The following is a 12383-nucleotide window of genomic DNA, read 5'->3' on the forward strand; positions in this document are numbered from 1 at the left end:
AACTGTTGAACTACAACATATTTATTTTGACGGTTGGGGGTTGACATTGAGATCTAGTGACAAACAGCTACAGACTAAAATATTCTCTTTGTGAGGGACACTTGGGACAAATAAAGAACTCAAAAAACAACAAGTGCAAAACAAGGTTGCTGTGTGCCTTCAATTGGAGGTCAAGCTGTGTTAGACCAGACACAAGCCTAGTAAAACAACTTGGGGTTGTTGTCAGTCAGCTACTCCGTAATGCTAGCTGACATTCTTCCAAACTGTTAAAATGTAGGTGCTGTCGAGAGCTGTAAATTGTCAGCTCCTTCAGCATGCCTGGCCCAGACACTAGACTCCTCTCTAGTTACAACTCAACCTTGTCCAGCCTGGCTCCTTTCCAGTACGTAGGGAAGCATATCAAATAGGACTGGAGGAGAATGACAGAGCTCCTGTTTAGGGTGTTATGCCACGTAGAGCATCATCAGAGAAGTGGGTGACCAGAAGTACCAATATTTTGCTGAGGGTTATTGCATTTGATGTCATGAAATGTGAATAATAATCAAAGTAAGCACACTGCATTGGTGTTCAAGCATTCAATGATCTGATGCATGGTACATAGCTGACATTTGAGTCGTCGGAGAATGCCGGTTGGATTTAGGGCCAAAGTATTTCTTTGTTGCACACATATTGATCCCATCACTAAAGTTCTTCCAACCAAATCGGACACAGGTTCCTTAGTTCCCAATGCAGAACATCACATCAGAAGCTCTCCCTACACAGCTTTCACGATAACTCTCGTTGTTTACAGCTGCGGAACTAGGTGTGTTCCTGACCCCTGCAGAGGTCAGCAAGTCAATCACACCCAGTGTGGTAAACAAAGGAAAATGTTCCATCGTGTTCCTCCCTGTACAGGCGGGTGGGCCCCACCCCGCCCCGCCCGTCAGAGGTGCAGTAGACAGCTTCCCATTCTGTTCCCGAGTCACAAACCACTTTGAGCTGTTGAGCACTGTTTACAGTCCCATATACCACACCTGTCCTTCACACCACATGACTGATGTTGCGTAATGTGTTTTTCTCACTGGGAAGAAACGGACAAGCACCTGACACCTTCCCGCGTAGCTTTTGCCTCAGCTGCACGCGTGTTGTGTGATATAGAAACATGGGAAGCAAAATGTTAAATGGGATTCTAGAGTAGGCTATGCAGTGGTTCTAAATTATAAGCGTGCACCTTGCATTTCTGGACTATTTGAGCTGACTGCACACATTCTCTGTGAGAGTGGGTACGTGAACGAGTGCACGTAGTCAAAAGAAAAGGTCATGACCCTTAGGGTTAGGTCGTTCTCCTTATGAACTCCATGTCAACGTTTGCCCTTTCGCCACATTGTTGTTATAGATAGAAGCTCCTAACTCACTGTGGACATACAGTGCAGTTAGCACACAATCTAACTCTTGATGGAAACATTCATAGGTAATGTGGTATGGACACCTCAACTTTCTAAAATCTATCCTCTTGAAGATTGAGCTGGTGAAGCAAGGCCGTAATCATAATATATATTGGGAGGACACATCAAATCTGGTCAAAATGTCCCCCCCAATATGTTGATATAAAAATATAAATGTGCTACGCTACGACAGGCAACCACGCACGCTGTCCGAAATTATCATAAAAAATGTAATTTGTCCCCCCCAATGTTGACTCCATGGCTATGGCCTTGTGGTGAAGTGATGGTAATTTGATCTATATGAAGAAGAAAAAACGTATATGACCTAAAATACTAAAGCACATAGGTAAATCTCAATCGTGGTTGACATGTATACCTATAAAATAAAAATGAAAGATTTGTGTGAAATTTATACATTTGTCACTATAGAAAACTGCAGGACAGCAGGTTGTAGTGGGTTAGTCTGAGTTTGGCCTGGTAAGAACAGATAAACACTAAATCTAAACCCCTTTGTCTACTGGGGATTAATCACCCATGTTCCCAGTAGGACGTGGTTAAATGTGACACCAATACACTTGTGAGATTAATGTGGAGGGAAACAGTGTGAATGTAATACATTCATTTTTCAAGTTCCAGGAATGGACATTATATCACTTTTAAATTACTTATGGATTGCATGACTGAATGAATGAAAGCTGCAGTATATACTGTATGGTCAATAGCTTTTATGAATGGTGTATGAGTAGGCTATTCAGAGTCTGAAACACTGCACGAGTTGCCACTATTACAAACCCATTGAGCAGTACGCCATCTACTGGTATAGCATGTCAACACAACAGTATTTTTGGGATGTCTTTTATAATGTATTTTTCTGACATTCAACAACACGTTTGTAAACTAACACACTTCAGTATGTCACATAAATAAAATGTGATTAAAACACCTGATTGTCTTTTTTTTTCTTTTTCTTAAAACAAATAAGATATTGGTTGAGAAATATTACTTACATAAAAACGTGTCACATACCATCACAGTATCACTGCAATTGCACACCTATTAAAATCAAGTATCAAAAGGATAAAATAAATATTAACCACATGGCCACATCGCAACTTCAGCTCACTCTGAATGAAACGGTGACGACAGCCTTAACTGTTCTCGCAAGTGGTCCCCATTATAAAAAATGTTTAAAAGCAATGATCCTCCACATCCTATCACGTTAAAGGATTGCATAGCACTACTGTTATTCTCTCCATTATAAAATACAACTGTTTAGAGTGTCATTGACGAGCAGCTTTGGCCTCCAATGTCTGAAAATGGGGGTGGTCTTCTCATTGAAGACAGTTTGGCTTCCATTCCAGTGTTCTGTTTAATAAGTGGCTTCATCCATGTTGTCGTCGCTGTCCGCTCCAAACTCCTCTCCGTTGTCAAAGTAAGACATGATGTAATCGGTATCCTGGAATTTCGAAAGGCTTGGTCAAACCCCCAAACTGCTCAACAAGGGACACTCATAGCAACTTCCACAGTCCACTTAAAATGTCATAGCTATGATTTTGTTTGTTCATTCATTGTTTTGGTTTCCACTTAAACAATAGCCACTCTCCTGAAATACAGCTTTAAATGCCGTTGGTCACAAAAAAAATAGTCCCATCATAAAAATATGATGTAAAAAGGTACGGAGCATGGATAAATGGAGAAGGAAATAAGGCTAAATGACCAACAGGAGATATTACCTCTTCTATGTCCTCCTCATCAAACTCCTCTTCTGCCTGTTCCTCCTCTTCATTTGTTTTCTTCTTCTCCTCATCCTCCTCTTCCTCTGAGTTGGCAGTCTCTTCTTTCTTTTCAAGAGTCTAAAGGATTTGGTTTCCCAACAAATATAACGGTTTACAATACCGTATATTTCAGACCAGTCAAGGCTATGTGATGGATCAAATATATGTATAATGTGAATAGCCGTTTATGACTTTAAACTAAAGGTGTTGTTGACATCCCACCTCTAGCTTGGTGAGAATCTCTTCCTTGGCCACTGTTTTCTTGGGTCGTTTAACATGGGCTGTAGGTCCTGAAAGGAATGAATGAGAACATCAGTTCATTAGATGATTCTACTATGCTCATATCTAAATGGTAAAGAGAGTTTGTAGGAAGTACCCAAACATGGCAATAGAAGGGGAAAGACATTCTATGTGTTTATACACCACTCACTCTGTATTTGAGGCTTCCTCACTTTAATGCAAAGCTCCTTTGGCAATCTGCTCCAATCTAGAAAACAAACATAATATTTAACACATACACCAATACACTCAGTAACCACATCTGTACGCACTACAGATTAATAATCTATAGATAATGTGACATAATTAAACATTAAACAAGACCCAATACAGATCGTCACAATCAAAAGGGAATTAGCTATCTGGCGCCGTCTGTTGGACATCCAAAGATGTCACCCTTTAAGGCAGGGCTGCTGCTCAATCTTGTTCCTGAATAGCAACTGTCCTGTATGTTTTCATTTCAAAACAACCTGACCTCACAACTGGGGTTGGAGTAAAAACCGACATGAGAGCAGATCTCCAGGAGCACGTTTGACCAGCTTTTAGGTGAAGAACCAAGCAAAGTTCCTCCTGGATAACTATTCCAATGATAACTAAGAGTGCAGAAGGAACGGTTCACTAGGAGTGGTGGTGAATAGGAGACAGTGCAACAGTGTGAACTGAGCTTGCGACTGTCCTTGTCCTTGAATACACCGCTGTCCCTATTCTAACCCTAGCCAATCAGTTAGAAAAAAAAACCTGCCCCAGCAAACCATCGCTCACCTGGATTCCATTCAATGGTGCCGTCCTTAGGTTCCCCCGTCTGGTATTTATCAGAGTAGCGATCAACATCTATGGTGGAAGTTAGTGGAAATTAACAAATAAAGTAGACAATATACTTTCCATCCTTTCCAGTTTCTAGTCATTGGGGGAATTCCATCACAACAAACTTTGTTTGTAGGATCGCAGCTTTTACTGCTGGAAACACACAGTTTTAGTGCTTCATATATTCTTCCACCCTACAGGAGTGTGGAGGCTACCTCTCTTAGAGGCAGCGCGCCTGATGTAGAAGGGCAGGTTCTTGGTGGCAGCCCTCAGTTCCTGCTTCAGTGCCAACATGTAATCCATCTCCTCTCCTGTCTGCAGGGGCACTGGCTGGGCAGTCATGGGCTGGAGCACAAACAGACAGCGTCGTCAGTAACGGGTACACTTCACGGCAAATCACAATGAATTTCATGTCATTTACCTCACAATTTCATTAGCGGTCAATCAAATAGTGTCAATGTGTTTTGTGGTATGTAGCAGATTTTCCAATACAACATACTGGAAATAAAGGTGATGGCGTGAAGGTGGTAGGGGGTAAGTTTTCACCCTTTCCAATCCCCACATCTTCCAAATTGAAGGTCAGCTGACTCCTTCCACGACCCCTGCCACCTCTTCCAGCCATAACACTGGTAGAGGTAAACATAGATGTAAACAACATCAGACAGAAAGCAATGGATACCTTTTTTCCACTTGCGAACGTATGTCCTCTCCTAGTAGTAGACGTTAAGGTTAGTGTTGTCTACTACTACAATGTCGAATCCCATTCGGTTCAGCAGCTATCTAAACAAACGACCGTAAATCCTCAGAATGTATATAATAATATGTTGGGTAACAAACAAACGCACAGTACAGAATTATGGGTAAATAAAGCTAAACCATGGCTTTATAAGCTAATGAATCCTTCACCAAATCGTGGGTTCATTTCAATACTTAGCTCTATCCTTCATTGATGCCAAAGCGAAGGAAATTAAAGGACCACCAGACTGATTCCCTGGCAACAACAATAGCTAACAGCACCGATAGTCTTACTAAATTTAGATGAACATATGATCTTTTTCTGTACACTTTGGCCGATACGTTCTACCTTGGTCGACTTACCTAGACTGCTGTTATTAGGGCACTGACGGTCCTTTTTCAGATAGTAGCCTGGTAGGCTACTGTAGATGGAGTAGCTCGCTATAGCCTGCCAACGTGGTTGTTCTACCAACCGGGTATGTATACTAGATGTATACTTTAAGACATCTAATACAACTAGCAGTATCCACTATCCATGTCGGCTAATTGCTAAGCATGCAGCCTATGTTAAACACATTTTTATGAAGAAGGGAAGCTAAGAAGTAGGGTAAAAGAGTGTTCTAACACACACGTGTCCGCTTAGGCGTAGCCACTCTCACTCCGTTTTCCGGTTGACTTATTTAGAAAGTTTCAAAATAAAGGTTTCAAAGCGGTTTTCTGTTTATTTAATTTTTTTAATGTGAAAGTTAAACTTTTGAAAAAAAAATACATAGGATAACTTACTGCTACAATACAACACAAACACCACAATAGTAGGTTATCCTATTTAAGGATAAAAAAAAGTCACGGAAAGAAGCTTGGACAAGGCCAACGAGTTGAACCAGTATAGGTTACACTGAGTCCACCGTCCACCTGCTCCCAGTTCTAATTGCCCCGGCGATTATAGGCGGTGAAATGAGTCAGTATTCAGGGGAGGTCTCATATTAATCCAGAATCTGGAAACTAAACCGGTTGTCATAGAAACAGACAAGATGTCCAGTGTCACCCTTTCATGTGAGGGTGTCCTCCTTTCTTCTCTGTGACTCTCCTCCTCTAGGCCTCTTCACCTCATAGTCTTGCAGTACTGCTAAAAGAAAGGGGTCAACCAGCGGTGAAAGCAGAAGAAAATACAGTGTGTTTCATTAAGGTTCACTTCATGATATTGATCAAATCTCTGGGTGGCTATATAACATAACATTTTAGGGTTCAAAAGTAGGCCTACATGCAAACTGTTTGTGTTTGTGTTGGTTAAATGCATCATGTTTCCAGAGGTTTCACTGCTAATCTAGACTTGTCGAAATGTTCTTGGCAAGGGGGGTGGTGGATGGTTGAGAGTAAAAAGAGTATTAAGAGGGGGGGGGGGGGGGGGTGATTAGGCTACCCCAGGCATCAGTAATTACCCCTACATTTGTAGTCTTACTGCCCTACACCTTCACCCTCTGTGAGTTACATTACTGTCTTTGAACTTTCTGATTGGGAAAATGCCCAACTTTTCACTCACTGACTGGTAGTAAGCCAAAAATATATTCTATAGAAATAACAGTCTTATTTATTCAATAAAAAGTGTCTCATTGACCCCACTGAAGACTTCTGACATATTCTAAGCCAATTTTCTATCCCCTTTCAAGCTTAACCCTAATATCTGATTTCACATTCCAATACCTTCTGCCTTAGGTTGGACGTTTCAGATACAAACATCTCTAATCCTTTCGCTCACTTGCCTTAAATCCTCTTAGGCGGTCCACATAGGATCCCCGCTGGCTGGCGCCGTGCACTCATTGGCCAAAAACAAATAAACCGATCATTTAAAAGAATCAGCGCAGCTATTTATATGAATCTGCACACAAATTATCTCTGAATCTGTTACTCATAATTCATTGTCCCGTGAGAAATTAATTATGCCTATAATATGCACGGTATTGCTCAGTACGACAGATTCAATCAACCGCGTGCAACGGTGCAAGAGAGAGAAAGACAGAGAGAGAGAGAGAGAGAGAGAGAGAGAGAGAGAGAGAGAGAGAGAGAGAGAGAGAGAGAGAGAGCGAGGATTTTTAGAGGTACCTGAAAGGGATCGCACAGAGTAGTTTTAGGTACGAGCAGGACCTTACGTGAAACCGGGATTTAACATATTTATTAGGCTACTATTGCCATTATTTACTGTTATCGATCACTAGATTCAAAACTTGAAATGGATAGTAAACTTGCAGACTTTTCTGGAAAATGGAAAATGAAAAGCTCCGAAAATTTTGAAGAACTTCTAAAAGCACTGGGTGAGATTTGTCTTTACTGTCATTCGCTTGTGTACTTTTTAGAATTGAAGTGTACAGACATTTAAACGTTTTTGCAAAAGTCAAAGACTTCAAAAGTCAAAGTAAAAGAAGTCTCTTTTACAGAATCTCACACTGGAGTAAGTGCCAATATGGAGTAACAGAATTGTTTGTGGTAAACCAGTAAAATTGTATTTAATTGTCATCCTTTGAAAATATTTGCAGTATTCTGTGATGGACTCAAAGTAAACCCTAACAAATTAATAAAAATATGTAGGGGACATATAAGCATATGCACATGATACTCACAATATGCATATTCACACACACACATAAAGTACAGAGTGAATGAGAGGGAGAGGGAGAGAGACAGAGAAAGAGTTAGAAAGAACGAAAGAAAGAAAGAAAGAAAGAGCGGGGTTAAAAGAGGGCCAGTCAGTGACATCCATTAAATCTGAAAACAAATAGTCTGTGGAAGACTTTTTTTCTTTCTTTCCCATCTAACGCAAGGTCCTCATGCGATTGTAATTAAAGCCAGTGTAAACGGAACTATGCCCTCAAATGGGCCCCCTCTGGGCCTCCACAGCCCTCGGGGGTCTCTCTGTGTGCCGGACACCATTCTACCAGCCCAGACAGAAGCAGTATCCAATGTGGTGAAGCCTTGCACCAGGGTTCAATATGTGGTTGATGAAACAACTGAATAAGTCAATAACCAATGCAGACAGGCACGTAAATCACTAATTACGAGCAACATATTTGACCTCCATCAAGTGGTACAGGCTTTTTTTCGAGTCAGTTCATCATGGACGATGGCTGTGTGTGTGCGCCTGTGGGTGTCCTCCAGGTGTGAACGTGTTCCTCAGGAAGATAGCCGTGGCAGCAGCCTCCAGGCCCGCGGTGGAGATCAGTCAGCAGGAGACGACCCTGTCCATCCAGACCTCCACCAGCGTCCGCACCACCCACATCTCCTTCACCGTGGGACAGTCCTTCAGTGAGACCACGGTGGACGGGCGCCCCTGCACGGTAACCCGGCACCCCCGACACCGTCTTATCCACGTCCGCACCAATGTGCCGCCCCTGGGGGTCCGCTGTTATTCTATGCATATTTTCCTCCAAGAATGTGCACAGAACCAGGGGGCGCACACCTACGTGGTTTACATTCTCTCCATTAAGTGTGATGTTATTCCATGCATTTTTTTCTCTCTCAGCCATAGCGTATGGAAGGAGGGCTTTTCAGCCTGCAGTGGCATGTGGAAGTCATTCCTGTGTAATGTGATAGTTGTTCTTGGTCGTGATACGGAGGTCTGCTCTTCCTTGGGCCCATGTCTGGTCAAGTGTGGAGGACAGATGAGGCCACCTGGTAGACTGAGGGACCTGTAACATGCAGCATGCTGAGAACTGTCAAGTCAAAACCTGCTCATCTGTGACCACCTGCTTGTTCGTGAACACCAAGGAAGACCTTTCCATTTGGAAAGTTGTAGTTGATATGCATGGTCGTCTCTTTGCCTCCCTTCAGAGTTTTCCTCAATGGGAAACAGACCGCAAGATCAGCTGTGAACAGACTCTGCAGAAAGGGGAAGGACCCAAGACTGCCTGGACCCGTGAGCTGACCAATGATGGCGAGCTCATATTGGTAATGCAATCCAGCCATCCAATCGGACTCTGGAGTCTTCAAGTAAACAGTGTTTGAGAGTCCTTGTAAGAGATCCATACCAGAGTGTCTATGAATTAAATCCCTTTCCTTTTGCTTTTCAGACGATGAGTGCCGGGGATGTGGTGTGCACCAGAGTTTATGAACGAGAATGATGGAGATTCTTTGGACTATTATACCTTTATACTTTTACAATGCTGTTTATACATTTATATACACCTACTACACATACATGTATGTATGTGCCTTCTGTTTGCCTTTTCAAGTCATATTTGGTCATGGTTTCTGTTTTATATCTATATTAAATGCAATGATGTCTAATCACGTCCTGTTACAATGAAGAATGTCCCACTACTAAAGCCATATTTATTCTTCTGCATACTGAACAAAAATACAACAAATAAATGGTGCATGTATATTACTACCAAAGCAACTGTACATTTGACTTTTCTTACAGCTGTGTTAAACATGAATGGAGGAATGGATAGTGTGTTTGCAAGGCTTCTAAAGTGTTCTTAAGCCTCAGACCCACAAAAAAACATCTCAAGATCCCTTTCTTTCTGTCCTCCCTTCCCCCTCTCCACCCACATTTTCCGTAACTCCCTGGTACTTGTCCACTTGTCCTTTTAATGATCTCCACACCCTTTCCTTTCTGTCCTCCTCCTTGTCCTCTACATGATATCTTCTCTCATCTCTCTCCATTTGCCCCAATGAGAAGTTTGAAAACTCCCCAAGAGAATCCATATTTTATGAAAACCAAAGTTGTCTATGAGACATTTGGCAAGGACAAGGGGATAAAACGGGGAGTGGTAGGGAAAGAGTGAGAGAGGGAAAAGGGGGGACCACATGAAAATATGTTAATATCGAGACCAACTCTATTCCCTGTGCTTTCCTTCCCAGCTGCACCTACTTACAGTCAGTTCTCAAGAAAAAAGCCTCCCACCCCTTTTTCTTGGCCTTACACCCACTTACAAAGTGTCAAATGACTACCTCTACTTCGTAAAGTAGAAACATTGCTAGCAGCTCTCCCTCTCAGCCAGACATATGTTTCAAAACCAGACCGATGAGTGCACATGAACTCTGGCAAGACATATCACCGAATAGTGAAAACAACAGGAACCGTTTTAAGGATCTCTGTGCTGCATTCATCCACCACATATTTCACGCTGATTCGATCACTCACAGTGCAGAGCCTGTCGTGTCACAGTGCAGGGTCTGCTGTGGGCTTCCTGAGGAGAATGCTTGCAGGGTTCACAGACATTGATGGGTTTTCCAGGGTTTCTGACGGTGAGCACAAGCCTTCCTGTGAGGCTTACTTCAGGCCTTCTCCTTGCATGCGTGCTAAGCCAGCAGGCCGCCTGGGTGCTTTCCAAACTGTGTGCTCTCTGTAAACTCACAGCATGGAAGAACTTTGTGAATGGGCAGAGAGAGAGAGCGAGAGAGAAGGAAAGAGAGTGTCTACGAGAGACAGACATCGTTTTGTACTTGTGCATCTTACTCAAGAAAAGAGTTCTTAGTGCATTCAGTCAAATTCAACATGTGTTTGACAAAACTGGTCTTGTGTGCTTTGGCTTAAAGGAAAAACCACCATTAAATAAGCATTCGAGGGTCACACAGACACATACCCAGTGTTTACATTTGATTCAATGTCAACTTGGTTTGATGCTTGCTTTTCTTTGCTGGAATTGTTCTGACCACATTAACTGCCCAGTGCACTTCATTTCAGATTGTTTCCCAGGTCACTTTCCACACTGCTATTATGTCAGTTCATTCCACAGGCCATGATGTCATGGGGCCGCACATCGCTTGATTGGCTGTGGAATGCTGCGGTTTTGGACTGAAAAGCACCCGACTCCGAACTCTACAACCGCGACCGAGAATCAGCACCATCTGCACCAGATCCCAGTTCTACTCATGGGCAAAAGGAATTAGTGCAGACCAGATGGACTGGGAGATAAACATGAACATAAACTAAAATGATATAACACTGCCATGCAGTCTCTTCTAACAGCTGCAAATGCTTCTCGTGCTGTTGGCCTATTTAGTCTCTGTGTTTGATTCTGTTGGTCTGTGTGTGTGTTTTACTATCATATCACTGTTCTCCTGTCCCCTCCGGCAACCCCATATGACTGAAGGGGTGAGGGGTGAGGGAGGACCAATTGACTTCCACGTGACAGGGATTTATTTTTGTCTACGTTACATCTACACAAACACAAACTCTGTTTCAGTGCCCCCCACCCCCTCCACCATTTCCCCCCAAGACACACACACACACACACACACACACACACACACAACTATCACTAGAAATTGTTGAAGTGAATATACATACACATATACAAACAAAAATCCAGACCGTTTTAAAAGCCACGGGGTGGATATGAAACCGCAGACGCAGAATAGTGCCACACTGTGGTGAAACACAGGAACTGACACGCAGGATGGAAGTCCCTTCCACAGTTCCTACTTTACTGTCCTTCTTCTGTTAGTGTATTCATGATTACGAATGGGGGGGGGGGGGGGTGTCATGTTTTAAAAAGGACAATAAAATGTGTATAATGACTGTGCCGTAGATGATGTGTACTTTGGATATGTAAAGGCTTCATAGACAGTGACTCTACTGATCACGGTGCACCTCATGTAAAAGACTGTCTACAATGTACAGAAGTGAGTGCTATAGAAAGGTAAGACGTTAACATCATCAACTGCAGGTGCGTGTTTTTGGTCATTGGTGCATTGAGGCAGTATTCCCAGCCTATCCCAAACTACAGAACACGTGACACACAGATGTGGTTTGGACTTCTGCCACTTGATGGTAGTAGTGTGTAATGTTTCGCTCAAATGAGGGTGAGTGAGCCTAAAGTTGATGTCTCCTCTTTCCTCCCAGTCTCATAATGGTGCAGTAATCACATCACAGAAAACATGTCACTTTTAATCCCCAATCATATCAGTGTTCATCCAGCCTTTTTCCCTACTGCTCTATCAAACAGCTACCCTCTGATGGACTTTACTGAAGGATTTGAGATGTGAGGTCTGTGCTAAAAACATGCTTAAACCATAGCATAGTAGCCTGGTTTACTGTGCAGTCTTAGACAAATTCAAATGAGACATTAATACAGAATTAACATTTGGGCTAATCTATTTCAAACATGCTTGTAAGCAGGGTCTCCCCAGAGGAGAGACTTGTTCAAAGGCATGTGTATTGTTTGGGAAACACACATGTGGCACATGTGTGTTACAACTCCCAACATGTGTGCTACAACTCCCAACATGTGTGCTACAACTCCCAACATGTGTGCTACAACTCCCAAATCAGTTGACATGAACTAGAAGGAGTTTCAATTGGATTGGATGACAGTGGTGCATTTACTCCTCCATCTCTGCTTGCAGGTTCTCACTGCAGCCCTCA

At 42.6% G+C, this 12383-nt stretch overlaps 2 protein-coding genes across 4 annotated transcripts; one reads left to right on the forward strand and one right to left on the reverse strand.

The window, feature by feature from the left end:
* Nucleotides 1-2263: 2263 nt before the first annotated feature.
* On the reverse strand, nt 2264-5679 carry LOC146295255 (DNA-directed RNA polymerase III subunit RPC7-like). 3 transcript variants are annotated; one of them, XM_084697221.1, is made up of 8 exons: nt 5381-5679; nt 4829-4908; nt 4498-4627; nt 4241-4309; nt 3630-3686; nt 3422-3489; nt 3158-3277; nt 2264-2880 (listed from the first exon to the last, which is right to left on the reverse strand). In XM_084697221.1, exons 2-8 carry the CDS (start codon nt 4844-4846, stop codon nt 2794-2796), a joined length of 549 nt encoding a protein of 182 aa, XP_084553347.1. In that variant the 5' UTR covers nt 4847-4908; nt 5381-5679; the 3' UTR covers nt 2264-2793. The 3 variants fall into 3 exon arrangements, with proteins under 3 accessions (XP_084553347.1, XP_084553346.1, XP_084553345.1); XM_084697220.1 differs by having other exon boundaries at nt 4782-4908; XM_084697219.1 differs by lacking the exon at nt 5381-5679 and having other exon boundaries at nt 4782-5353.
* Nucleotides 5680-7104: 1425 nt separating this feature from the next.
* Nucleotides 7105-9394, forward strand: LOC146295256 (cellular retinoic acid-binding protein 2-like). Its single transcript, XM_084695458.1, has 4 exons — nt 7105-7326; nt 8168-8346; nt 8840-8956; nt 9079-9394. Exons 1-4 carry the CDS (start codon nt 7245-7247, stop codon nt 9127-9129), a joined length of 429 nt encoding a protein of 142 aa, XP_084551584.1. The 5' UTR covers nt 7105-7244; the 3' UTR covers nt 9130-9394.
* The last annotated feature ends 2989 nt before the right edge of the window (nt 9395-12383 follow it).

The sequence above is a fragment of the Hypomesus nipponensis genome, chromosome 4 (genome assembly GCF_054491055.1).
Source record: "Hypomesus nipponensis isolate SF chromosome 4, ASM5449105v1, whole genome shotgun sequence".
NCBI lineage: Eukaryota > Metazoa > Chordata > Actinopteri > Osmeriformes > Osmeridae > Hypomesus > Hypomesus nipponensis.

Excerpts from the sequence above, each read along its gene's own strand:
- LOC146295256 (XM_084695458.1), top strand. The coding sequence starts at position 7,245 with ATGGATAGTAAACTTGCAGACTTTTCTGGAAAATGGAAAATGAAAAGC. Across the intron at positions 7,327-8,167 it reads AGAACTTCTAAAAGCACTGG|GTGTGAACGTGTTCCTCAGG; the intron begins GTGAGATTTGTC and ends GGTGTCCTCCAG. Across the intron at positions 8,347-8,839 it reads TGGACGGGCGCCCCTGCACG|AGTTTTCCTCAATGGGAAAC; the intron begins GTAACCCGGCAC and ends GCCTCCCTTCAG.
- LOC146295255 (XM_084697219.1), bottom strand. The coding sequence starts at position 4,940 with ATGTTGTTTACATCTATGTTTACCTCTACCAGTGTTATGGCTGGAAGA. Across the intron at positions 3,687-4,240 it reads CACCATTGAATGGAATCCAG|ATTGGAGCAGATTGCCAAAG; the intron begins GTGAGCGATGGT and ends TTTGTTTTCTAG. Across the intron at positions 2,881-3,157 it reads ATGAGGAGGACATAGAAGAG|GATACCGATTACATCATGTC; the intron begins GTAATATCTCCT and ends TCGAAATTCCAG.